We start from the raw sequence: 26,869 nt of genomic DNA, 5'->3' as shown, positions 1-26,869 counted from the left end.
TACTGAAAGACTGATCCAGGGAGTTTCTGACGGGAGTTAAGTGCTTTTTGCTGTAATTCACTGCCATCTGGTTCCACAGTAGAATATGTGAGAATTTCTGTACCTTATTTATAGTTTCGAAAGAGGAAGACAAGATGTAAACGATTGAGGAAATTAAAATTAACACCATTTCCTCATATTGTTAATGATTCATTGGTGCATGTCATTTCAAAGAAAAAAAAGTTTTTCTTCACCACCACTACCTTTAATAAAAATATAATTACTTCCTTTTTTAATGAAACATCTTTCCGTTTTCTGCTGACATCACATAGGTTGTGTGGCAATTGGATAACTACTATTTAAACAAACTTGAATACGGTCTAGGTTGCTTCCACTTTTACCCATCATATAAATTCCTTATGGACAGAATCAAGTTATTACACTTTTTTTCTCATGAAAAAGAAGAAATACGTCAAATTGCTGAAAGAAAATGGGTTGAAGTTCAGTAGTTCATCCAAAAATGGAACAGATTTGGAAAAATGTACCATTACATCACTTGCTTACTAATGGGTCTTCTGCAGTGAAAAAGTGTTGTCAGAATGAAAGTCCAAACAGCTGATAAAAGCATGAATCATAGTCATAAATGAACATTTTGTAAAGCGGAAAGCTGTGTGTTTGTGATAAATAAATCTGTCAAGACTTCAAACCCTTATCCTAAATACTTTCTCCTGTGAATAAATTGTCTTGCCTTTAACGAGAGAAAATTATGCACAGATCAAATATTGTTTAAAAGTGAAAAGGTTTCTAAACAAATATGTCAGTGGATTTTGATGTGAGGGGACAACAAGGATGGACTTTTTCACTGAAGAAAGAGTTATAATGGCTTATAAAACAGAAGCGACAGTTTACAGTGGAAACACCTTTACTTCTTACAAACTTTACAAGATGTTAACTGATGGACTTTACTACTACTTTTCGTCTATTGTTGGGTTTTTTTATCAGCTACTTTGACTCTCATTCTGATGGCACCCATTCACGGCAGAGGATCTGGTTCATTGGTGAACAAATGATGCAATCCAGACTTACGTACACATGTATTGACCATATCAGCAAAGCAAAACTTTGTGAATATACTTTTGAAAGGCTAGTTAAAGAATCACTCTTATATGGACAGAAGATGTGAAGAAGAGAGAAGAAGAGACATGTGAGCACATACGCAGCAGGGCGCAAAAACACATCGACACGCTTCTATAAATAGTCCGTCATTTTACTGGCTCACAACTGTACTGCAAATAACACAGATAAGAGAAAGATGGTTAAGAAATAGAAATAGCAAGTAAAAAGACACTATGAAAAAAAAAAGAAATGAGACAGCATATGAGGGAGAGTATGTAGTGGAGTGAGACAGTGAGGAAGAACCATCCATGTTACAGACACCTGCCTACACTTGCCGTCATAGACTCTATGTAACTGCAGAAACAACAGCTCTGTGAATGAGTGTGTGTTCAGCGAATACATGAGTGCTTATGTGTTAACAGAGTTTAAATATTACTGGCCGCTGATCCAACCCACAGATTATCAGCACACTGAGCAAAGAGATGAAAAAAGAACAGAGAAGGTTATTATTTACACCTTGATTACCAAGCCAACTAAAACTGACTTCTATTGTTTGTATAGGAAGTTCACTAACTATATGCAAATTATAATCCTAAAAAAACTCCATTATTTACTGTATTTATCAATGTTAAAAATGCATAATTTAGATCTCTGAATACCTTATTTGACAAGCATAGTCATTGATTCAAAGAGAGAAGCTGTTGTACAACAGTAATTTAACATCCTGTAATCCAAATTTAGATGTTCACGTGTGCATGTAATGACTTATTACTGCACAGGAATTCATACAAGAACTGTTTAGAGACACTAGGCTTGTGGCCAGCTCTAAATAAGGTCCTTATAAGTCACAGGTTAATGCTGCAGTATACATGACCTCTTCTATTTGCTGTTTGCTTTATGGAAAACTTTATGAGACGATGATGATTAACTGTGATTTTTCCATTAATGCATTAACTTGAAACACGGACATGGTTAATAAAACCAGTGAGAGTGAGCTGCTGAGATAAACTTGCATGCATGTGTTGGAAAGAAAGAGTCAGTGTGTATCCATGTGTGCGAGTGGGATTCGGAGAGAACTTAGATGTCCTTGGGCCACGATCGTCCCTGTGACTTATGTACAAAAGTTGAAACTACAACAACACTTGCAATGCAACATCTGAGCAGACTGCAATGTGGACTGACTCAAATCAGCATCATGTCCCCACACTGCTTTGCAGGAAATTGTGTGTATGTTAATACACACATCAATAAATTTAAATCAATATGTTTTAAGGAGCTACACTCTTACAGACATGGTAATATAAGTGAATTATTACTACAGACTAACCCAAACTGTAACCCTAAAATAAATTATATCATTAGGTAGTCCATGTGTATATATATATATATATATATATATAAATATAATGTATATATCACCATATTGCTAATAAATTTAAAAGAATATATGCACAAAATCAAACAATACATGATAACAATACATATGTGTATCATACAATACACACACTCTCTGCAGAACATGATGGTCAGACTAACCTACTATGTACAGACACTGACCAGCCCTGTGATCATCTGGACTGACAAATAAATATCAGTGTTTCCCAAACTGGCTCCGATTATCACACAAACACGACACAACATGATACACCACCAGAAAAGTTTGTGACCTTGGAATTCCTCTGTCAAATCTCTCTTGCTGCAACATGTTTGCGTTAAGAGTGTAAAGTTGCCTTCTGTACTCTTCAGATCACAGTAAAACCATCTGACTACAGACTACACACATTTTGATTGTGCAGAGTGTGTGAACTAATGTCCAACATGCCATGGTTTATCATTAGTTTGTGTTTAACCACTGAACCAGAGGCTTTAAAAAAGAGCGACAGTCTGTTATGTGATCAAATGAAAGAGATCTTACCTGCCTGTGCAGATCACTGGAGCTCTTTTGACTCAGCATAGGTGTGAATCATCCAGCGAATCTCTCTGCAAGTTCATGTCTCCCTTCACAAGAAAGAAAGAAAGAAAGAAAGAAAGAAAGTACTGCATGTCAAATGCACTCAGATCAAAGAGCACACAATCAGCAACAGTGTGGAGTGCAAGAGCCAAGCATGTGATACTGACCCCACACAGATGCATGCTGCCGCTCTCCTCCCTTTGCTTTCTCTGGCCCTCCCCCTTCACTTCCACTGCTCTTTACTCAGTCCCACCCCTCACTTCCCTTTGCTCTGTCTCTTTTCACTCCATCAATCAATCATTCTGTACCTTTCTTCCCCCTCCACCTCTCTCTCTCTCTCCCTCTATAACACACACACACACACACACACACACACACACACACACACACGCACGCACGCACACACACAGTTCCAGTACATAAATTTGACATTAAAAAGCAGAAAGTAAAGGCAATTGCCCTTGAGTTAGTCTTAACAAATAATCTTTAGTGAGAAGTAGGTTACTGTATAGTAATGGTATTAGATTATGATAGCATGGTCATTTGATAAATATATTTATATATACTATATAAGTACTATACTCATATACTATGGTACAAAATATACTATGTACTCATATAATATGTACAAAATTAATAAATGTTTATCTCTGCTCACCTGTTTTGTTAGATGATCTCTATTTGCCTTTTAGGTCAGTTTCTTTCTGCCTTGCTTTTGTGTGCTTTGAAAAGAAATATTTACAGGACAAATTAGTAAAGAAATGCAAATAAAGCACACAAATCTTAAATCTTATATAATAAATACTAAAATATTCTTAAGACATGCAAATAGATCAGTGGACATTAAATATTGATTTCGTGATCAATTACAATGTATAAAACTATCAACAAAGTAAAAGATCAACACAGTGACAATACTAAAAGTCAAAGTATGTAACGTTTTCGGTGGGAAAATACTCTTATTGCAGATTAATACGCAGAGACAACGAGCAAGCCATTAAAAAGTTTACTTTTACAAAACTATCAACATGTCTCTGTTACTGTCAAAGTTTCACCATTTGTTTTGAGCTACCAGCTGACAACATTTATTTGACCAATGGCGTGGGCTGTGGGCGTGGCTATCTGTTTGTTCGACCAATGGCTGACGGGAGATATTTGTGGCAATTTTGTTTATATTTTCAGTCCCATTCATCCCAAAATTACAATTAGGTATGTTATTAATTAATCAACCTCATGTCGTTCCAAACCCAGAAGACATATTCAGAACCAGAATTAAGATAGTTTTGATCAAATATGAGAGCTTTCTGACCCTGTATAGACAGCAACACAACTGAAATAGTTATTTTTGTTTTCTTTGTGCACAAGAAGTATTCTCATAACTTCGCAACATTGAAGTTGAGCCACTGATGTCACATGGATTGTTTTATTAATGTAAATGCTATGTTTCTGGGACTGGGAACATTTCAGTTGCTTTGCTGTCTATGCTGGGTCAGAGAGATCTCAGATTTCATCAGAACTATCTTAATTTGTGTTCGGAAGATGAACGAAGGTCTTACGGGTTTGGAACGAAATAAGGGTAGTGACTAAGAGAGTAATTGATGACAGAATTTGCATTCTTTGATGAACTAACCCTTTAAGCTTTAAAAGTTCTCTAAAGTATTTTTTTTTATAAAATCCGTGGTATGAAAGTACTGTCTGTTCCACTTACCCGGATGGACGGTCTTCAATACATTGTCATGGACTGCGGGAAATATTAAGAAATATAAGCAGACCTGTGGATGACGCGATTTACCAACCTGAATGCAGCATTCCAGAGAACTGTACAATAAGTCATTACAGCCCTTTTGATATCAAAAGCCATTCGTTAAGTTTGTGCCATTGTTTTTTTCATTGAGAAACAATCGATGTGAATCATAAATCACCTGACTTCTCAACACAAGATCATGGCTCAAGATAAACAGGTGAGACAAAGGACATGATTTCTATGGGACCCATTGTGAGAACAGAATTTGCTGTAAATCTACAGTATTTGTTATTTAAAACTATTATTTTCTATTATTTAAGGTGATGTAATGTTATTCTGTGGTGTGTCAGATTCCATCAATTGTATTAAACATTGTTTATTCTTTTCTGTCTCTGACAGACAAACCCTTTTTTTTGGTTATAACCCAGTTAAGAGGCACTGATATTTAATGTAGACAACACAGCATAGATTAAAGGTGTATAAACATCACCATCTCTGATTTATTTCAAGACTTTTAATACATTATATGGATATTCAGACGATATTTATTCATGTACAAATTACAAATACATTGTTTTTAATCAACTCTTCAGTTTAAATGTCAAAAAAAAAAAAAAAATTCAGAAAGAGTGAAAAAAAATCCCACGGCTGTTTATTAGCAGCTTTGCAATCTGGCAAGACATTTCACCATCAAATGCAGTAAAAGATTTCTGTTAAAAACATCTGAAAAAATACATAAAGGCACTTCATTTTTATTATTTTCTTTTCAAAGAAACAATTTCTAGAAGATAGGTGAGGTTAAAGGTCATGCCTGCTCCACAGGGCAGACATCTGCAGTGGACTAATGTCCCAGACATAGAAAATTAGCTGGTGTCTGTCATTAATACAAAGCAGCTCATATAAAAAGCTTATTTTAAAGATTTGACACTGAAAACAGTTTGTGCCTTGTATGTTTCCTATGAATCTATGTACTGAAGGTTTGTGTGTTTGTGGTGTGGTCTGCCTCGCTAAGGCCTTAAGAAAAAAATGTGAAATATGAATAGAAAAGAAAAGGATGAGATAAATAAAATCAGCCAATAAATGAATTCAAAACAGAAAGAAGAGAGAAGACACTAAATAAAATCAAAAAGAAAACTGGAAGTCTGGCTTTTGCATTAGTAAAATATCCACACGCTTGGTGTCTCTGACTGGGTTAAAATAAAGCAGTCCCCCAGCTTAAGGTCATAGGGTTTGTCATTTTGCTGAAATATCACCTCTGCTATGTTCACACCTTTCTACTTCCTAATACAGTAAAAAATAATAAACTTACATAGACCAATAAAACAAATATTTTATACAGTTCTCTCATAGACACCATAAGATAGCACATTAAACTCTTCATCTCAAGTAGGAATTTTTTTCTAGGTTCAATTTTTGGGTGTTTGTTTTATACAGTGCAGAGTATATGGGCCTTGATTAAATAAGAGTGTTTTTAGTGTATCTTGCGCCCCCTGGTGGTCACTCCGTGCTCGTGCTGGTTGCATTCTGTCTTTGGGGCACACAGTAGTTGTGCTGGGCAGAGTGGACAAATCCTGGCAGACACACACACTTATATGAGCCTTGTGTGTTGATGCACTTGCCGTTCTTGCAAAGAGACATCTTTGTGTTCAGCTCTGAGCATTCATTTATATCTGGAACACAAAACAAATGTTGTCAGAGAAGTAGAGAGTTAATTACTCATGTCTTGTATGGGACACAGCTTCAGCCTTAACTACAGACTGTTATATAAACCAGTTAGAAAGGACAGTACACTGATCTAAGCCTCGCAGTTTTTGTTTCATTAAATAATAATGTATAAGAGTCATTCATTTGGGAATCAAACTACACTGGTTGCATGTTTTTGATTCACTAAAAGAAAAAAAAGATTCATAAGAGTCACTGGTTGTGTGTTATGTTTCTGATTGACTATAAAGAGCAGATTTAAAAGAGTCAATCATATGAGAACCGGACTATATATGTTTTGTGTTCACTTAAAAGAACTGAGTCAATTTAAGAATAACAATGCTATGGTTATATGATTCATAGAGTTTGGAAACAGGACTAAACAAGCTTTGTTTTTTATTCACACACACACAATAAAAAATATGACTCATAATAGTCATTGGTTTGGAAATCAGAATACTCAGGCTGCGAATTACAGTATGTTATTTGTTTGTGAATTGGACTATGCCGGTCTCAGAGAGTGTTTTGCGCTGTAGATTTTGTAACAGTGTTGCGGTGTCACTGAAAAGTACCACAAGGAACTCCATCAAAGTATTTTAGTAAGGTACGTTGGAGGAAAAATACATATGCAAGAACCATTAATGCAAACGAATGTCATTCCATTATTACGAAAGAAAAATATATACTGGTTCTGAATAAGAACCTCTACTTGTTCCCAACCCTAATAGCCACTCGGTGTCTGGGCGTATATCATCTGCTCAGTCATGCCTCATTTCAGGAGATGAGTCATGATAATCACGATCCGTGACAATATAAGAAAAATACACCCATTCGCTAGTAAGGAGAATTTTAAAGTTACATTACAGACAAGGTTTTGAATCACTTCCAACCTTCAGAGGTTTAAGCTCTAATAACACAATATAAATCCAATCTCATATTAATAAAATATGTAAATAAAATATTAAAAAAAAAATCTTTAGAGTTGAAACAAACTGAAATGTCAACCTGAGCTTATCCCACCCACATGCTGATCCCCTCATCATGTGACACTCTGCTGTTGCTCACCCACGCAGGCCATGCGGGACATGTCGAGTGTGTACCCATCGAAGCAGTCACAGGTGTATCCCTCCTGCACGCGCACACACCGTCCATTCTCACATCCGTTCAGCACGCCGCATTCCTCAGCTCTCAGTCCTTCAAACGCATCATATGGATCTAAGAGAGAGAGAGGTTTAGAAAACATGAATATGAGTAAATAATGACTATCAATAATCATTTCAACTGTATATTTGTACTCACTTCTAGGTTCTTCATAATCCTCATAGAGGCGCAGCGTGTCGTCGGGGTTCAGAGGTCGAGAGTCAAATTCAGGGCCGTATTCAGTGACTGGGCCAGCGACTAAAGCATCCTGACCATACGGGCGACGGGGTCCACCAAAATGACGGATATTACACATAGTGGCATAGGCCTCTGGATGAGAGTTAAAAAGAGTTTTGTTTTGATTTCCTTTTTTTTTGTGTTTGCAGGTTCTTTGTGTCTGCAATAATTTTAAGAAAGAGCACACATCTTGAGGTATCAGATTTACAAATGAACTCCAAAAAACAAAGCTGCTCCAAATTTTTATGCTCCGTGTTTTGCTGTGAAGTTGTGTTTTTATACCTGTATTTTTCTGTGGGCAGAGAGCACAATCTATGCCCCAGGCATCTCCGTATAAACAGCAGCATTCTGTGAACGTGGTCTGTAGATTGGGAATGGGCATTGTGCAGGTCATCCTTTCCGTTACAGTCTCCCAGCAAATACCTGGGTACACATCAGGTTCTCTTTGTCCTGTAAATACACAAACACAGTAAATAGCATTTGTAAGTGTCAACCAAATGAAACTTGAATACTGAAATATGCTTAAAATGTGCAGAAAACACATGTCCTTGCAGAAAACTACCAGTAAATTTTCAGTTAAGTTTGCAGACATTTCATTCAACCTTAGAAAAAAAAAACAAACAAAAAAAACAATACAATGTATGTGAAAAATCTATATAAAAAAGTGAGGTCTTATTCTGACCATCCTCTAGATGGCAGTATGACACTATTTAGAATAGCTTTGAGCTCAAGACGAGCAAGTCAGATAAGAGCAAATAATGAATAATAATAATAGTCTGTAGTGTATCAAACGTAAAATGTAGGGTTTCCGCGGAGAGAATATAGGTTTGAGAGAATTTAGGGTTTAGATGAAAAGGATTTAGAGCATTGTGTCTCAATCCAGCTCCTTGTGGAACTCCAACAATGCAGATTTGAGGTGTCTCACTAATCTGACACACTGTATTCAGGTCATGGAGAACCCCGCTAATGATCTTAGGAGATGAATAAGAAGGAGACATCCAAAATGTGCAGTTCTGGGAGCTGGGACACTGATTTAGACAAGTTTAGGGTGTGAGTTTTATAGTGTGATTTTAGTGGCTTTAAGGTGAGGGTTTTTGGAGTGAAGGACTTTACAGAATAGGGATTTTGCAGTGTGTTGTAGGGATTCAGGTGCATGGTACTTTGTTACAGTTGATGTAAGACTTTACCTGCCAAGGAGGGTAAAATGCAGCGAGTGCTGTCCGGTGCAAGAACCAGGGGCGGAGTGCAGAAACACTGATATGACCCATATGTGTTTATACATTTACCTTCTATACAGTTTGATTCATCTGCACATTCATCAGTGTCTGCAGAGTCCAGAGACGGAGAGAGAAACAGAAAATAAACAGACACCATGAGCAAGTTCAATATGTACAATAGAGATGCAAAAAGAACAACAGTTTCAACAGCATTCAGCACGACAGCAATCTGCCATATAACAATTTTTAGGGCCCGAGCATCACGGTGCGAGGACCCCTCTTGGAATTGCTTGTTTGCATAAAACCAGAGGAGCCCACAGTGAGTATGTAAAGTTTGCGGCCTCCTCCAGAACCTGCAACCACAGACCTGGTGTCAAAAAGACTGACACATGTAGAAACGAGTGAGAGAGACATATTTGTGTGTGTGAAGAGTGAGTGGTTGCTCACATTTGTGTATATCAGTGTGGGTGTAGGAAGTCAAATGTCTGTGGCTACACTGAATATGTGTGTGTAAAGCAGTCAGGGGTGTGGCAGTTTTAAGGCAGTACGGCCGGGCAAGAATCCATTGCCGTGGGTCTGTGGTTTGTGTGAGTGTGTGCATGTGTGTTTAGGCAGCCAGACAGCCTGCGGTGCACCATAGAGCTGTGGCCTGGATCATAATGGCTGTGCCGCCCTGACCGGTCGCAAGATGTAGCCCTTTGACCCAAGCTTACACATACATATAACCTGCTATCATGCTGCATGCATAATGTGGCCGCAAGCCACAAGCCGGCAGCTGCAGCAGGTTTAAAATTTAAATTTAAATCCAATTTAAATGTGTTGCCATTACGGTGAGCCAAACTAGGCCAACACTTACACCCATACACACATCTTTTCAACATGTAAAGTTGCATGCACCCACGCAAAAACACACACAAGTCTGTCATTCCAAACCAACTAAAGAACACAGAGACAACTCAAGGCCAAACATCACAGGCAATAAACAGCTAAAGCAGGATGTTATGAACAACAAACCCTTCTAAGATTACTTTCTAACCTTTCTAAGAATACTTAGACTAAAATAAAACACTTTCATGTAACTTTTTATATTTCTGAATACTGTCTTTTAAAATATTTCATTAAACTGCAACAAGCTGCTTTGATCTGTGTATATCTGAGAAAGGAGTGATGACACGCACATTTTGTTTAAAAAAAATGAAAAACACTAGATTATTCAATATTTTCATTACATTTTGTGTATTACAGCATATTATTAGTGCATTTGTGTTTAAACACCTTGTTCAAATAGGTAGCAATATATATATATATATATATATATATATATATATATATATATATATATATGTGTGTGTGTGTGTATGTGTGTGTGTGTGTGTGTGTTTGTGTGTGTGTAAGTATGGTTTATTAGGATCTGAAAATATTTGGCCGAGATACAACTACCGTATTTTTCGGACTATAAGTCACACCTGAGTATAAGTCGCATTAGTCCAAAAATACGTCATGACGAGGGAAAAACATATATAAGTCGCACTGGACTATAAGTCGCATTTATTTAGAATCAAGAACCAAGAGAAAACATTACTGTCTACAGCCGCGAGAGGGAGCTCTATGTTTTCAGTGTAGACTACAGGAGCACTGAGCAGCATAGAGCGCCCTCTCGTGGCTGTAGACGGTAATGTTTTCTCTTGGTTCATTTCTCTTAGTTCATTTCTCTTGGTTCATGTCAAATTAATTTTGATAAATAAGTCGCACCTGACTATAAGTCGCAGGACCAGCCAAACTATGAAAAAAAGTGCTACTTATAGTCTTATAGAAAATACGGTATTTGAATATCAGTAAAAGTGAGTTTGCAAAAAAATAAAAAATAAGTACTGTATTTTTATATATTTACAGTAGGAAATTTTCAAAATAACTTCATGGAACATGATTTTTTTATTTTTTCTGTGGAACACGAAGATATTTTTAAAAATAACAACTTCTTTTTTTTTTTTACAATGAAATAACCATTATTTTCCATAACAATAACCATTTTCAACAGGTCGGAATTGATTTGTTTTTATTAAAATATCTTCTTTTGTGCTCTGCAGAAGACTTTGGAACAACATGAGGTAATCGTCATGAACTCTCCCTTTACGAAAAAAAGACAGATGAGACAGGGTAATCCACAGTTGTTCAGAGATTACATGCAGATTGTGATTTTGGCCCTTACCAACACATTGCAGTTTGTTTTCGTCATAGTAGAGTCCAGCCTTGCAGTAACACTCATACCCACCGTGGGTATTGAGACAATAGCCGTCTTTGCAGATATCATTTTCAAAAAGCTTGCATTCATCTGCATCTGCAAATCACACACATAAACACATTTTCATTATTTCATCATTAAACAAACAGACAGTTCAGTATAAACCTGAAACCTTAGACCACACCTACAGATCAGCATGCATCTGGACGCATTGCTCTGGTTAGTGTTCTTATTTAGGGATCTGCTACATGCAGAAATGTCATTTGACTGGAGACTGACAGGGAGGAAATATCCTTACCATCCATAAGCATTCCATTCAAGCGTACTCTGACACACACACACATCCCGACCACATCGCATTCACTCGTGCTGCCACCAGCCAAACCACACTCTCGCTGCATTCATAAATTAAATCAGAGCATTAGACTGGCCCTGCGACTGAGGTTTCCCCACACTGGGGAGCAGGCTGCTGAGTGTGTGTGTTTCAGCATATGTAGGTCAGATGCTAAGCAATGTCTGCGGCCGCTTCTACGCATTACAAAGTCAAAAATATGTACATAAAATAGGGGTAAAAGTGCAAGACACATCAGCGCTTAAACATAAAACCAGATAAGCACACATAAACAAACAGACATTGAAGGGACAGTTCATCCAAAAATGAAATTATTATTTTTTGTTATTTTTTTTGTCCATCTAATGAGAGTCATTGGGGTCCGGTGTTGTTATGGACCCCACTGGATTTCATTGTATGTACAAAAACTTTCTTTAGTGTTCTACAGAGTCAGTTAGTCATACAGGTTTTTGAAATAGTGTGACAGAGTAACTAATGACAGATTGCTTATTTTTGGGTGTACTATCCCTTTAAAAATACATAGACACATAGATACCTTTGAAGCTTTCTGCTAAGATGGTTGTAGGAATCATGGGATCTCCAGGAGGAATGTAACCCCGGCCTGCCGGACACATCTGGGAGAACTGATCTGCAAAGGAGAGTGTCAGCAGTTTATAAAGGAAACCGTCTGCTGTATTTACTTAAAGAATGGTGATTAGTGGATATAAGTTGAAGATTGATTTTAGTTATAAGCTGGTAAAGCAAAACAGAGATGAGAGAGATTGTTTCACATTAATATGAGCTCCAGACATGATTTACAATTGGCTTGTCTGTGAAGATTCTCAGTCATTTAGGTCATCATAGGACAGACAAGCTTTTACATGTATTGAACACCTTTCAGCAGCCATCATCTGCAGAAAGGTTGATATTGTTTTGCATTTAAACTTACAGCAATTTTCAGTCCTATCTGATATGCCTGTCTGAAATTAAGAAATGAGCACAGACAGATTTATAAGCACTAATGCGCAATACTTCCCTTCAGTAAAAAATGTTGTAGGAATCATTACAGTCTTAAATGGTAATGGCTTTAAACCTTTTCTGTGTCTCTTTAATTACTTTTTCCTACACTGAGATTTTTACATTTAATTTTTATTTTTTTTTACTTTATTTTTATTTTTTTATTAACTCACTGACTTGATGCATGATGCCTAAATAGCTCCTACTTGGAGTTGTAAATTTGGCCTTGACTTTTTTATCTTTTCACCACCATCATATTTTGTTAAGTTTTAAAACAGGGAAAATACAACTCTGGTTAAAAATAATAGTTTACCTAAAATGAACCAAGTCTACAAATTCACTGCAAAGATTCCTTTCAAAAGAATGATTCATTCACTATTATCAGGTTCTTGCAGTTCTTAGTTCTGTACTTTTTAGATTTGTCATTGTGCGTGATGTAATTGAGCACCTGTTCCTGGTATGGGGCAGGGATGGACCTCACAGTTGTCCCCCCAGCCGGCTCCTAGCGTACAGCAACACTCCTCTTTAGTCACGCTGCTGGCCAGCACCTTATCACACAGGTTCTCATCATTCAAGTTGAAATAACACTCTTTCCTCTCCACTGGTGTGACTGTGGGGAACAAGACAACAACACAACACAGATAACTCAGAACGGATGTTTTGTCCTTTTAAAATATTCAGATAAAATGTTCAATCATGATTTGTCACAAAGAACAGAAAAATAAAGGGGGAGGGGGGAAAAAAATCAATCAATGATAACTGCAATATTTCACTCCAATACAGTAATCCACAAATGAAGAACACCTAAAGAACAAAGGTCAGGTACACAGCAGAAACTGTGTACGACATCAGAGAGACGTTTTGTAGTTCATCCTTGGCTTTTTTAGTCACTGAGTGACTTTTTATTATTTCAACGTAATTCATATTCCAATATATTGGGATTGTAGTTTTATGGTGTTCTATCACTGTGCTCCTTATATGTAAAAAACATAATTTACAGCTCTGGTAAGACATACCAGGGTACTTCTTGTTAAAAAAAAAAATTGTTTCAGCTCAGGAGACAGTGTGGTTTTATGAGGGGAGGAGGATTAGGCAGGCGGATTTGGACGAAAGTCCTTAAATAAAACACTTGGCTAAGATCTAAAAAAAAAAAAAAAGCTTCCTGTTACTTGATCTTGCAGGCACAGCTGGTGTGTAGCCACACACACACACACACACACACACACACACACACACACACACACAATCAACATTGTTCTTTTATTTCCCAGTTCCACTATATTCTTCACCACTAGAGGAACAAATTGATTCCAATCTAGCCAGTGCCAACCCTTAAACCTTAAGCTATTTTCTTTCTTTTTTTTTTTTTTTTTTTATCTACCACACCTGATCTTTAGTTGTAAACAAAACCTGTCCCAGATCACCTAATTTATAAAAAACTAGTTTTGCAAACTACAAGATTTTGAATTGAGTATATAAATTGCAGTTTTGGTTGTATTTCATTGTTAATTCCTGATTGGCATAATTAATTTAGTAATTATGTTGCTAAAACAACATTAACCATATGCAAATAAATGCTAAGAACAGACAGTTCTGTTTCATTCTTACTGACCGCCAGAGGCAGTGTAAACACTAGGATTATCGCAGCGCCAGCTAGATAGGTCAAGAGAATATACCAACAAAGTCACGTGACGTGACGTATGCTGAGCCCTGGAGGTTATAGGCTACAGTAGCTCAGCAATCTTCCTCTTTCGCATTCTCTCCTGTTTGAGATAGGTTGATTATTCGCGCTGTCTATTGCAGCTTACTGAGCAGCTAGACTCGTCCTCACAAGCTGTGACAGCGCGCGTCTACGACATTACAAGGATTTGGATTTAATTACAGCGCTTGGTGAGTTATTACTTCGTCGATAACACTTGTGCCTCTCGGTGCAATCCGGTGGCTAGTGTTTTTTTCCCGCACCTAACGTTAGTTAACGGTCTCAGTTGATCTATTTGGAGTGTTTTTTTTTTTTATTTCCTCGATTGTTCCTCGGTTCAATATGCCGGACATTTTAGACACTTTTTTACCTTTTTTCGTGAGATATTTGTGGTATTACCTGTCGGTTCATCCGAGGTAATTGTTTATTTTATTTGTATATTTTTTCTTCCCGCTAAACTTAACTTTACGGTGCTGTCCGAGGGTGTTATTAGCGAGTAATTATGGCTCACAGCTCGATCGCCACTGGTTTCCCACTGGCTTGCAAGCTTTGCCCTAATCATCTTTTCCCTGACGACGGTCATGACATTTGCCCGTCGTGTTTGGGTATTCAACATCTGCGAGAGGCTCTCACGGACCCGTGCATGCACTGCAGCCTTTGGAACGGCAGCTCCGTCTTGCCGAGTTAGACCCTAATTCAACAGTGAAACTCGGGCAGTTAGATGTAGCCGCTTCACGCACTCGGAAACGCAGGGCATCGGCGGCAGCTGGTGCTCCCCCCCGTATAAGAAGGCCAAATCACGAGGTGATGTACAGTCACATGTTGAGGAAGGTTCGCTGTCTATGACGGTATCGGCGCTTTCTTCAGAGATGGCCGAACTGAAACGCCTGCTTCACTCGCTTCAGCCTGACACATCTGCTACACCTGTTAATATGACGCAGAAGGATGAGAATGTTCAGAATCAAGGAGCCAGGGAACAGTCTTTTGATTCCCCTTATTTTTCTCATCATTCAAAGTTTGATGTGCTTTCTACAAGTGCTTCAGATTCCTGTTTTCACAATCATGGGGATACTATGGATGTTTCTGCACAACCATCACCTCAGTCTGTTCCCATTGGTCAACCAGCAGCGGAGGGGTCTAGTGGGGGGTCAGTTCAGTCATCTGGACAAACCCAGTCCTCCTCCGATGATACTTTGGCTGTGCTTCGAATGGCAGATGCTCGTCTTGATAGGACTTGATGAGTCACCTGTACAATCTGCCCAAACTAATGTGTTTTTCAGATGGGCCACAGCTGCAGCTTCTTTTGCCATGCCACCATGTAAGGATTTTGTGACTGAATTCTCTAATGCTCTCACTGGTTCTGATCCGCCTAAGCGGCGCTCAAAGATTGCTCGAACGCTAGCATCTATGGCTGAAGCAGATGCTATCGGGGTGGGTCATGCGCTGGAAATAGAGCAGCCCGTGGCAGCTTTGGTGGTGTCCCCTGATGAGGCCCTACAAGGAAATGTGGGATGTCCCAGTGCGCAATGCGGTCGTACGGATTCCTTGCTAAAAAAGGCATGTGAGTCTGTTGCCTACATTACTCAAGCAGAAAACACAATCTGCCAGTTACTTCTGGCGGCCACCAGTAAGCTGGAACCTGCAAATGAGGATCACTCTGTTTCACAATTTCTGCAAACTGCTTTGCTGACAACAGGCCTTGTGACCCGCCAGCTGGGTAGTCTTACAGCCACGCTTCTGGCAGCCCGACGTCAAGTGTGGCTTGCCCAAGCACGACTGCCGGAGGACTGTAAGAAGACCTTGAGAGATCTTCCATTTGGTCCCGGGCATCTTTTTGGTCCAAATGTCCCAGAACTGTTGGAAAAGAGGGTAAAGCTGTCTGAAGCCACTCGTCAACTGACACAGGGGCAGCGCAATCCTGCTTTTAGGATGCCAGCGGTTCATACCCGACATCACTATGCCACACCAGAGCTACGTTTCCGCCGGCACGCTGCACCTCAGCCACAGCCCCCTCAAAGACCTCGTATTCTTGAAGATTCGAGGGTTTTTCGCCCACCACATCAGCAGCCTCCAGGAGGCCACAGATCCAGGCCACAGAGCATTTTAACCTTCTAGAACTAAGGGCAGTGTTTTTGGCCCTAAAGTACTTCATGCTGGTTCTGGCAGGCCGCCATGTTCTTGTTCGGACTGACAATACCTCAACAGTGTTCCATCTGAACCACCAGGGCGGCACAAGATCCCGCAGGTCTCTACGGTTGACTCACGAGATCCTGACATGGTGTCAGCCACGACTCGCTTCACTGAGGGCAGCTCATATACCAGGAGTGTGCAACCAGACAGCGGATGCTCTTTCCCGGGATCAAGTACATCCAGGTGAATGGGGGCTTCATCCAGTTGTAGTGCAGGAGATCTGGCTACGATTTTGGAGAGCAGAGGTGGATCTTTTCGCTTCAGAGAGGACCACCCACTGCCGAATATGGTTCACAAGGACAGAGGTGTCCAGTCCACTGGGCCAGGATGCGCTGTCTCACAAATGGCTGGACTGCCTGCTATATGCGTTTCCACCCATCCCTCTGTTATGGGAGACATTGCACAGGATCTCGCTGTGCAAGCACAGAGTGTTACTTGTGGCACCACGGAGGCCAGCCAGACCATGGTTTCCTTTGTTGCTGAGACTTCTGACAGGAAATCCATGGAAGCTTCCTCCCAGGAAGCTGGAGGGCAGTGTTTGGCACCCGGACCCAGCTCATCTGCAGCTTTGGGTCTGCCCATTGGGCTAAATCCTTCCCTGGAACATTGTGATCCGGCTGTTATGCACACCATCTCTAATGCTAGGGCTTCTTCCACACGACAGATTTATGCCTCCCGTTGGAAGCTTTTTTCTGCATGGTGTGAAGATCAGGGGTTTGATTCTGCAACATGTGATGTTCCGAGTGTCTTAAGCTTTCTTCAACGTTTACTGGAGGAAGGAAAAGCAGCTTCCACGTTGAAAGTGTACGTTGCTGCGATTTCTGCATATCATGTTCCAGTTGGTGGCTCTTCTCTTGGCTCTCACAGTCTTGTCTGCAGTTTTCTGAAGGGAGCGCGCCGTCTGAACCCTGCTCGGAATCCTCATTTCCCTGTGTGGGATTTGTCACTCGTGCTTGCATTCCTCTGCTCACCCCAGTTTGAGCCCTTGCAAAGCATTGACATTAAATGGGTGTCCTTGAAGACTTCTTTTTTGTTAGCTATTGCTACTGCGAAACGAGTCAGTGAGTTGCATGCGCTGTCTGTTAGCGAACATTGCTTGCGCTGGTTACCAGATGACTCTGGGGTGGTTCTATGACCCAATCCTTCTTTTCTTCCGAAGGTCCTTCTTCCTCAGTTCATAAATCAGCACATTGAACTGGCCTCTTTTCAGACTTCTTCAGAGTCTGACTCAAGTGCCCAACTTTTGTGTCCTGTTCGTGCCTTGAGGTGTTATGTGAACTCTACTGTTCAGTTTAGACAGTCAGACCAGTTATTTGTCTGCTATGGTGGTGTGAAGAAAGGTGCTCCAGTATCGAAGCAGAGGTTGTCGAACTGGATAGTAAAGACTATTATGCTGGCTTACAAGGCAGCAGGGAGACCATTGCCCTGGGGGGTTACTTGCCATTCCACTAGGGCCATCTCATCTTCATGGGCTGTTTTTAGAGGAGTTTCCCTGGTGGATATCTGCACGGCTGCTACCTGGGCTTCTCCATGCACGTTTGCAAGGTTTTATAAGGTCAACGTTGCTGCTCATCACGCCGTTAGTTCTGCGGTTCTTCTGGAGCAGCCTTAATTTTTTCAGGTGGGTGGCATTCCTCATGACTATGTTGGTATGTGTCATCCATAGTGTTTACACTGCCTCTGGCGGTCAGTAAGAATGAAACAGAACGCTAGTTACGCATGTAACTGTGGTTCTGTGAATTCTGCATGACCGCCAGAGTTCTCAGTCACTCGGAATGCGCAAGAAAGGCGTACCGAGGAAGATTGCTGAGCTACTGTAGCCTATAACCTCCAGGGCTCAGCATACGTCACGCCACGTGACTTTGTTGGTATATTCTCTCGACCTATCTAGCTGGCGCTGCGATAATCCATAGTGTTTACACTGCCTCTGGCGGTCATCCAGAATTCACAGAACCACAGTTACATGCGTAACTAGTGTTTTATGGTGAAAACAGGGTCACACTTTATTTTAAGGTCCAATTCTCACTATTAACACACCATTAACTACAACTTTTGCCTCAGTAATTTGTGCTTATTGATAGTTAACTGTAAGTAACTTTGCAACTATTAGCAGACTGTCTGCTTAATATCTGCTAAAACTTTATGTTGATGGCACTCCAACACACATTCTACTGAGTAAAGTAATAATAAGTACATGTCATCTAATTCTATTAACCTTAACAGTCCACCAATACTTTAAGGAAAGTTAGTTGACTTATAGATAGTAGAATGTTTAAAGTGGACAAACAATAAAAGAAACTATCACAAATCCAATCAGGAAATCTTTAAGAGTTGTCTAGACTTTCAAAAGCAGTGATCTCATTCTGATGGGTCGTCTTGTATATCTCTCCGTAGTGGTCTTTTTTTATCTTAGCGTGGGAGCTTCTTTTTAGCTCTTACGTGCTTTGGGCCCCAGAGTGCTTTGGTCCCTCTGTAATCCTCAGACTGAATCTCATTTCTCTCCTGCCAGATCATTTAGAACCCCCATTCATCATGCCTTGCCTCCTTCTGATCGACTCAGAGCTGGCCCCTGATGATATGAAGTTAATGTCCTGTTGCACTAGAGGATCTCTAAAACTGAGATTAAAATGTGAGCTTCAGAATCATTTCAGGTATACAGTGAAGATGAGATGTTTCGTAGGAGGAGGACAGGGGTCATCTGTCCAGATAAAAGCCAATCTATGGCTACCTGTAGGTCTTGTAGGTTTGGGTTAGGTCACTGTTTGTGGGATTTCTGTAGGACAATGAATTAGTCGATCACATTGCGGTGGTGGTTTACAGTAGGCTACAACTTTACCTGGTGGTATAGAGAAGCATTTGCCCGACATCGGATCAAATTCTTGCATCTCATCAGGACACAAACACAGGAAGGTGCCTTCACGATTCTCACAGGTGGCCTCACCACACACATTCCTGAGCAGCTCACACTCGTTTACATCTGCAGGCAAGAAAATGTGTTTTATCATTGAACTGAAGATACAATCTGATCTGCAGGAGTCTGTTTTGTGCTGGATGAGATCATTTGCTTTTCTACAAAGTCAAGTCAAGTCACCTTTATTTATATTGCGCTTTATACAATACAGATTGTTTCAAAGCAGCTTTGCAGGGATAAACAGGAGAATAACTATTCAATGATGCAGATATGAATTCTGACGTAAAGCAGCTCTAAAAAACAAGTGTCATTGTTTAGCAGAGGTCAGTTCAGTGTTGATTTAGTTCATAATTTTATGAAAGTAGTTCAGTTTAATGGTAAAGCAGCCCTGTAGAAAACATGAAGTCTGTTCAGTCTGCATCTAATAGTGTTAGTACAGTCAGTTCAGTATTGCTGAATACCATTAACAGGCTTCTAGTTTAAAAGGAATAGTTCACTCCATTTCAACCGGTTCATTAAAAAGAATATCAGTTGAAAAATTAATTTCACTCACTCAATCTGGTCGCAAGTGGTTCTTGAGATAACAGCTCACTGGAGTGGAAGATCAGTGAATAACTTTTGATCTGTTGCTCGCATTATATGTATTATATGATGTTTTTTAAAGATTTGAAAAATATAGCACACAAGTTCTATGGACTAAAAGTATGATACTTAATAACAACAATAATTCTGCAAGTACAAAAGTAGCTTGTTATCACAAAGATGCTGTTTCACCAGATTTCTGACCAGACGTTCTACAACCACAAACTTACGTGAATTCTAAAGTTTGTGAAACACTGGTCATTATCTAGTCATAGTTGATCATTTCTGATTGGCTCAGAGCCTTCTGCACAGTTTTCATTCATTTTCCTTATCAAAACTGTGGCTTTTGGGAACCTCATAAAGCAATGACAAACAATGTGCACAACTGACTTCAGTAAATAAAACAGCCCCATTTTTCTGCCGATTGTCTCTGACAGCTTGAATTTATGATGATCAAAGTAGCACTATAATGCAAGTGTCTACTTCCTGCAACAAGGCTTTCTTCTCCTGTCTACTCTGTTATTCTCTTTTCTTCTCAATGCTCCACACATCTGTGACTCTCATTCCCTTGCTTTTATCAATCATATCAGAGAACCACATACAAAAGGATGCAATAAATCAACTTGTGTGGAGAGCCTTTATGTGCAATAGACTCTGAATGCTCTAATGGAGCCATCCCGCCAAACGCACACACGTACACACTCCAGACCCGCTCAGTGATGGTGGGCCAGCTCGTCAATGAGCCTGGGAGTGTTAAACGGTCGTCTGAAGTCAACAGCAGCGTGGGTGCTGCACCACTAGGGAATGATAAAAAGTTGGAAATGGACGTCAGTGCCAGATAAACAATTTAAAAGACAGATACGATCTGATGTATTACTGTACTGATATATACTAGCATTTTTCCATGCACTCCAGATTAGAGTAGGGTTTGACTGGATCATTTTCTACACACAAAAGTGTTTGGGTGCTTTCTGCACTGTTGCTTAATATACAGCGTCACGACAAAATAAATTATACTTTAACTGTGATTTTCTCAAAAGCAAAACATACAGTGAGAGCATTTTTGAGTTACAATTAAAGCGTTCTTATGAGCTGGATCTACAAATGATTCATTTAGAAAGACTCACAAACACAGAGATTACCATTTTAAATCAGTCTGACAAATCCTTCACTGAATCTTGTCAGAGCAGCTACAGAATCAACACGTGACACACTTACTAAACGGCAATCCTTTCCTACTCCTTGAAATGAATCAGTTTCATGTACTTAAGGTTCACGAACTTTGAATCTTTAAAGTGCTTCAATCTAAGCTTTCCCAGATGATGTAGGTTCTTTAAATTTCTTTGAAAAAAAAAAAAAAAAGTTTTATACAGTATGCAGATATATTTTTTGTATTTTAATTTTAATTTGTAAACCATCAAAACATCTATTTATAGGTGGTAATTAAATGTTCTGTATTTATAGGTGGATGTGTATGGAGGAAAGAAAAACTAGTCTCTGGAAAGTTTATAAAGATGCTATATACTTTTTTTAAGCAACAACTGGAACCAAGAAATTAATTCAGAATAGGTTTTCCATAATGCTTTAGTTTATTATTTTTTTTCAGGTACATAAGGAGTTAAGATGTTCAGTCTCTGGAAAAGGATTAGATGTTATCATTTTGCTTTATTAAAACAGTCCAAGACTTACAGGGAAGCTGGCTTGTACAGAAGGGCTAAAAATGATATTTAGAAATGTCTATAGATCATATATCATTGATTTTGTTCTACGACTGCATGGGGCAAGGAAAGCTGACCTAGTGGATTCCCAACACATATTAAACTTGGGTGCTCACAAGGGTGATACAGGTTCGCATTTAGCGGCTTTCTCAACTATTACTTTCACTAATGGGACAGAAAAGCATGTTGTGATTTTGTTACATAAAATGCTCGGTTTCACTATAAAAAGAAAAAGTTCTTGTTGCTGGAATCGTGTCGCGAAGCATTTTATTAGGCCTGAGATCCCTGTCTTTCTAGGTAATTGGAGGGCAAAGGGATAGGAGAGGAAGAGAAATAGTAAGCGATGTGGTAAGGAGAGAAACTGAGGAGGGAGATGGAAGAATGGATAAGAGTAGAAAGAAAAGAGAGAGAAGTGGGAGGAAAAGAGGAATGCATGTCCTGTGTGTATTAGCGTTTGTGTGTAGTGTGTGTTATTGCCGTGGGAAACCAGAAACGATGGAGGCTGTTTGTGGCCAGTTACATAAGCCGGCAAGACAAACAACCTCTGTTCAGAGACTGAAGAGAGAGTGCGTGTTTGTTTGCTAGTGTATGTATGAATAATTCTCTGCTCAAACTAATCACAAACTGAGAACATATCAAAATAATTAAAGGCATATACTGTATATAGCTGTATACATCTAATAATTTAATATCATGTTAAGTTTTTGAAAGAAATTAACAATTTATTCAGCGAGGATAATTTAAATTGAGCAAAAATAATAAATAAAAATGTAATAATTTTAACTTTTAACTTTGAAAAATTTAAACTTTTAATGAATCAACAAATCCTAAAAAAATTTTTTTTAGATACTGTTTTCAAAGGTGAAAATAATAAGAAATATTAAAATATTAGCATATAAGAATGATTTCTAAAGGATCATGGGACACTGAAGACTGCAGTAATAACAATTTTAAAATTTCTTTCTCTTTACATATTCTATACATACATACATACATACATACATACATACATACATATATATATATATATACATTAAATAGACATGTGGGATAATTTAATGTATAATTGAATGTAAAATTTAAAATTTAAAATTATCCATCTTTCCATCTCATTTAATGATAATCTAATTATGATTATCCATAAATTATTTTTGCACGTACCACCCATCCCTACTCGCATACTAAAAGTGAAACTTTGTCTCTGCTCTTACTCTCTTTCAGAAGGTGGGCTGCACAAGAACACTGTGTTATTTTAATACAGCCACCAACTCCGGACCTCTAAACACCAGGCCACATAAATACATGTGGCTCCATCACTTTAATAGGACTTGACTCTGTGTCAGTGTATTAATGTGTCTATGTGTGTATGTGGGGACCACTGATGTGTTTCACCCCGGTCACTGTGTTTTAAACATTACCGGGGTCTGAGCCGTCCACCCTCAGACTGGAAGAAACTAAACACTCACATCAATCATGGCTCTAGCAAAGTGTCTGCCATCTTTTTTATGTTGTCTGAGAGGAAGTGGCAAAAAATCTCAGAGAGTGCTGTCCTCTCCAGCTCTGGTTTACATGTCTGTCAGGACAAGAGCTTTACAAACACACCATACACACGTGACGTCTATCAGTTCAATTCTTGTCTCCAAGAGAACAAGAAAGAATTGAATAGTATTTTGACAAATGTTTAAAATAATGTACCCTTGACTGAGATGAAGACTCAGTCGTAACATACTCCACATATCTTGTGTGCCATTGTTTATCAGTCTTTTAAAGTCACACATTAGCATACTGTGAGGAATAGACCACAATATTATAATATAAATCATTCCTTCCTCTGCAGACTTGCACACATTTACACTTAAACACATACTGCAGCAGGATTGACTGACAGAAGTTTGAGAATGTGGAAATATTAAATATTTTTATCTGTGGTTGATGGGGAAAAGAAAGTCATGCAGGTTTTAAACTACATGAAGATAAATGATAGATTTTTAATTTTTGGATGAACTATCCCTTTAACAAGAAGCAACGCTTTAGCTGTCAAGTTCCAGTAAGCTTTCTAATAGTGATAATTCATTGAATATTGTCAAACTATGGAATGAAAATAACAGCAACTAGGAAGGGGGGGGGGGGAACTTACCCACACAACCTTGCCCATCCTGAGAGTCCTTGAATCCTGGATCGCACTGGCAGCTGAAGGAGCCTATTGTATTCTGACAAACACCATGACTTCCACAGGTATTCTCATTCAGAGTACACTCATCCACATCTAGAACGAGAGAGAGAGAGAGAGAGAGCGACAATAAGACAGAAAATGGGAGATGTTAGAGCTTTTTGTGTGCTGGACTGGGCAGAGATGAAGGGATGAGAGAAAGAACAAAATAGTAGAGATAATAAATTACACACACTACTATTGTAAAAGTTTAGGATAAGTTAAGTAAGATCGGTTTAAAGTTCTTGGAAAAGGTTTCTTATTCTCACACAGGTTACATATATTTGATTAAAAATACAGTAAAAATAGTAATGCTGTAAAATATTACTACAATTTAAAACATCTGTTTTCTATTTGCATATATTTTTAAAATATAATTTATTGCAAAGCTGAATGTTCAGAAGCCATTACTCCAGTCTTCAGAGTCACATGACCCTTCAGAAATCATTCTAATATGCTTATTTGCTGCTCAAGAAACATTTCTTATTATTATCAGTGTTGAAAACAGTTGTGCAGCTTTTCTGGAAACCGTGATACAGTTTTTTCCAGGCTTTCATTGATGAATAGAAAGTTCAATAGAACTGCATTTATTTGATATAGAAATCCTTTATGACATTAAAATGTGCAATTAAATGCATTTGTTCTGATTAAAAGTATTAATTCCTTTCCTGACCCCTACCTTACAAACAGTAGTGTGTATATGAACAAAAACAATACTTGAATGGAGATGGAATGAGAATGAGTATGTCTGATTGGAAACATAATTGCAGTCTGCAGTGTTAATTAGCAAACGATTAAGCCACAAGAGACAAAACAAACAGCTCTGAACAGAACCAGAATATGGAGATGTGCAGTACAACAATGTGAGCTGGGTGGAACAATGGCGGTGACATCACGTCTGAAGCTGGTGCCCATGGGTGCTCACCATTGCAGACGCCATGTTCGCCTCGAGAAAGGCCAGGTGGGCAGGGTGCCTCACATCGGTAAGAGCCCAGTGTGTTCTGACAGGCCCAAACCCCACAAATAGATGCCCCCAAGTCAGCACACTCATCAATATCTGACAGACAGCATAACCAACCAATCAGCACACTAATAAGCCAATCAACAAAGAGCTTCTGGGTGGAGGATGATACAGAAAAAGCAAAATGATTTTGATTCTAGATTTTTACCCTGGCACGTCTGACTGGTTGGCTCCAGGCGGTAGCCTGCTTCACAATGGCAGAGATATGAGCCCTCTGTGTTTGAACAGGTACCATTTACACATCTGCTGTCATCCCCACATTCATCTACATCTGAAAAAGCAGGCACACACACATTGGGGTTTTGAGTAGGTCATTTTATGTAATATTCGCTTTGTCTAGACATTCAGCTCAAATGCTTCCTTCTCCTCATTTTACTGCTGGACGGGGATATTAAAACAACTCTGGCACCTCTCTGGGCCCCAGGAGCACATACACACGTCCCACTAGAGGAAAAATAACATTGGCTCATATGTGAAACCCATTAGACACACAATCCCTTTCTTTCTCTCACTCTCTCTTGTGCTGCCAAACACTGGGACTTTTCAACAAAGCAACAGATTAATTTTGCCTAAACATCAGATACCGGTAAATATCAACACAGCAATTCTGAGAATCAGGACAAACCACAGCAGGATGCATTGATGAGAGAATGTGTGTGTACGTACCCTCACAGCCTGGTGGATCCCAGGTGGACACAAAGCCGGCATCACACACACACAGGAACGAACCCTCTGTGTTCAAACACTCTCCGTTGGGGACGCACAGCTGTGTCTCATCCTCACACTCATCAACATCTATAAGAATTGAGGGATTAAATCAGTAACAGTATTTCCAAGCAGTGGCTTAAACCAGCCTAAATTGGTTTTCTGGTCTTAGCTGGTTTAAGATGATCACCCAGAATGGCCAAGCTGGTCTAGCTAGACTCATAGCAAGTTTGCTCTAATTTGGGCAACCAACTGGTTTCCTATCTTTATCAGCTAAAAAGTTCCCAAAATCTTGTAAAATCTATTTCAGCAGGAGTCTTAAATTGTATCAAATTGCTCATCCATGTGCTTTTCAGCACACTTAAAAAAAATAATTGCACTTATATATAGTACATACTGCAGAAACTTTAAGAGTAGTAAGATAGTATACTATTCTAGAACAAAGCCTCTGTATATTTAGGTTTGTACGATTCTCACCTTGGCAGCTGGTGCCATTAACTTGTCTATATCCCTGTGGACAGTTGCACTGGTAAGATCCCAAGATATTGACGCACTGCCCCACACCATCACAGGTCTGAGATAACTCCAAACACTCATCCACATCTGTAAACATCAATATTTCAACATTGCACACAGAATCAATCCCAGATGCCCTTAAAATGAATACATGATTACATATCACACACATGCACTCTCGTACCGTTACATTGGTCTCCTGTGGACGACAATATAAAGCCAGGCTCACAGTTGCAGATAAACGACCCCTCTGTGTTCTGACAGTGACCTTGGATGCACACGCTATCATCCTGGCATTCGTCAATGTCTGTGATGCACACAAATTTGCAGTTTGCTCACTTGCATTTTATCTGTTTTTAGCTGTTGGAGAGGCTTATCTGTCATTTGTTAGACAAGATAAAGACAAACCAAATCTTTGAAAAATACTCAAAGCTGCTGAACTGTGGAAGGGTAGTACCTATGCAGGCCTTGCCATCAGGAGTGAGCGAGAATCCTTCATCACATGTACAAACGAAATAGCCCTCCCGATTGAAGCACTGACCATAAGCGCATACTTTTTCATCCAGACACTCATTTATATCTGCAAAGAGAAGGTCATGCACACAATACATTTGAAGAAAGACACTTCTGTGGGTAACATTTA

At 39.1% G+C, this 26,869-nt stretch overlaps 2 protein-coding genes across 11 annotated transcripts in view; both read right to left on the bottom strand.

The window, feature by feature from the left end:
- rasgrp3 (RAS guanyl releasing protein 3 (calcium and DAG-regulated)) overlaps positions 1-3,761 on the bottom strand; it is a 36,357-nt gene extending 32,596 nt beyond the window's left edge. The window contains exons 1-2 of one of the 2 annotated variants that reach the window (XM_059520240.1): positions 3,705-3,761; positions 3,011-3,093 (exon numbers count right to left, since the gene is read on the bottom strand). The gene's annotated coding sequence lies outside the window, so the exon portion shown is untranslated. The remainder of the gene's footprint in view (positions 1-3,010; positions 3,094-3,704) is intronic. The other variant, XM_059520241.1, reaches the window with a different exon arrangement.
- A 1,498-nt stretch (positions 3,762-5,259) lies between these two features.
- ltbp1 (latent transforming growth factor beta binding protein 1) overlaps positions 5,260-26,869 on the bottom strand; it is an 86,000-nt gene continuing 64,390 nt past the window's right edge. For 5 of the 9 annotated variants that reach the window (XM_059520231.1, XM_059520236.1, XM_059520232.1 and 2 more), the window contains 16 exons: positions 26,684-26,806; positions 26,411-26,533; positions 26,188-26,313; positions 25,672-25,800; positions 25,154-25,276; positions 24,910-25,041; positions 23,913-24,041; positions 19,401-19,541; positions 13,124-13,285; positions 12,215-12,307; positions 11,295-11,423; positions 9,056-9,193; positions 8,151-8,318; positions 7,791-7,961; positions 7,557-7,706; positions 5,260-6,460 (listed from right to left, as the gene is read on the bottom strand). In XM_059520231.1, coding sequence (XP_059376214.1) covers positions 6,288-6,460; positions 7,557-7,706; positions 7,791-7,961; positions 8,151-8,318; positions 9,056-9,193; positions 11,295-11,423; positions 12,215-12,307; positions 13,124-13,285; positions 19,401-19,541; positions 23,913-24,041; positions 24,910-25,041; positions 25,154-25,276; positions 25,672-25,800; positions 26,188-26,313; positions 26,411-26,533; positions 26,684-26,806 — 2,210 coding nt within the window. In that variant the 3' untranslated portion in view covers positions 5,260-6,287. The remainder of the gene's footprint in view (positions 6,461-7,556; positions 7,707-7,790; positions 7,962-8,150; positions 8,319-9,055; positions 9,194-11,294; positions 11,424-12,214; positions 12,308-13,123; positions 13,286-19,400; positions 19,542-23,912; positions 24,042-24,909; positions 25,042-25,153; positions 25,277-25,671; positions 25,801-26,187; positions 26,314-26,410; positions 26,534-26,683; positions 26,807-26,869) is intronic. The other 4 variants (XM_059520237.1, XM_059520238.1, XM_059520233.1 and 1 more) reach the window with 3 other exon arrangements.

This window comes from Carassius carassius, chromosome 32, assembly GCF_963082965.1.
Source record: "Carassius carassius chromosome 32, fCarCar2.1, whole genome shotgun sequence".
Lineage (NCBI taxonomy): Eukaryota > Metazoa > Chordata > Actinopteri > Cypriniformes > Cyprinidae > Carassius > Carassius carassius.
The sequence above is the reverse complement of the archived record's forward strand: the minus strand, read 5'-3'. Positions and strand labels throughout refer to the sequence as shown.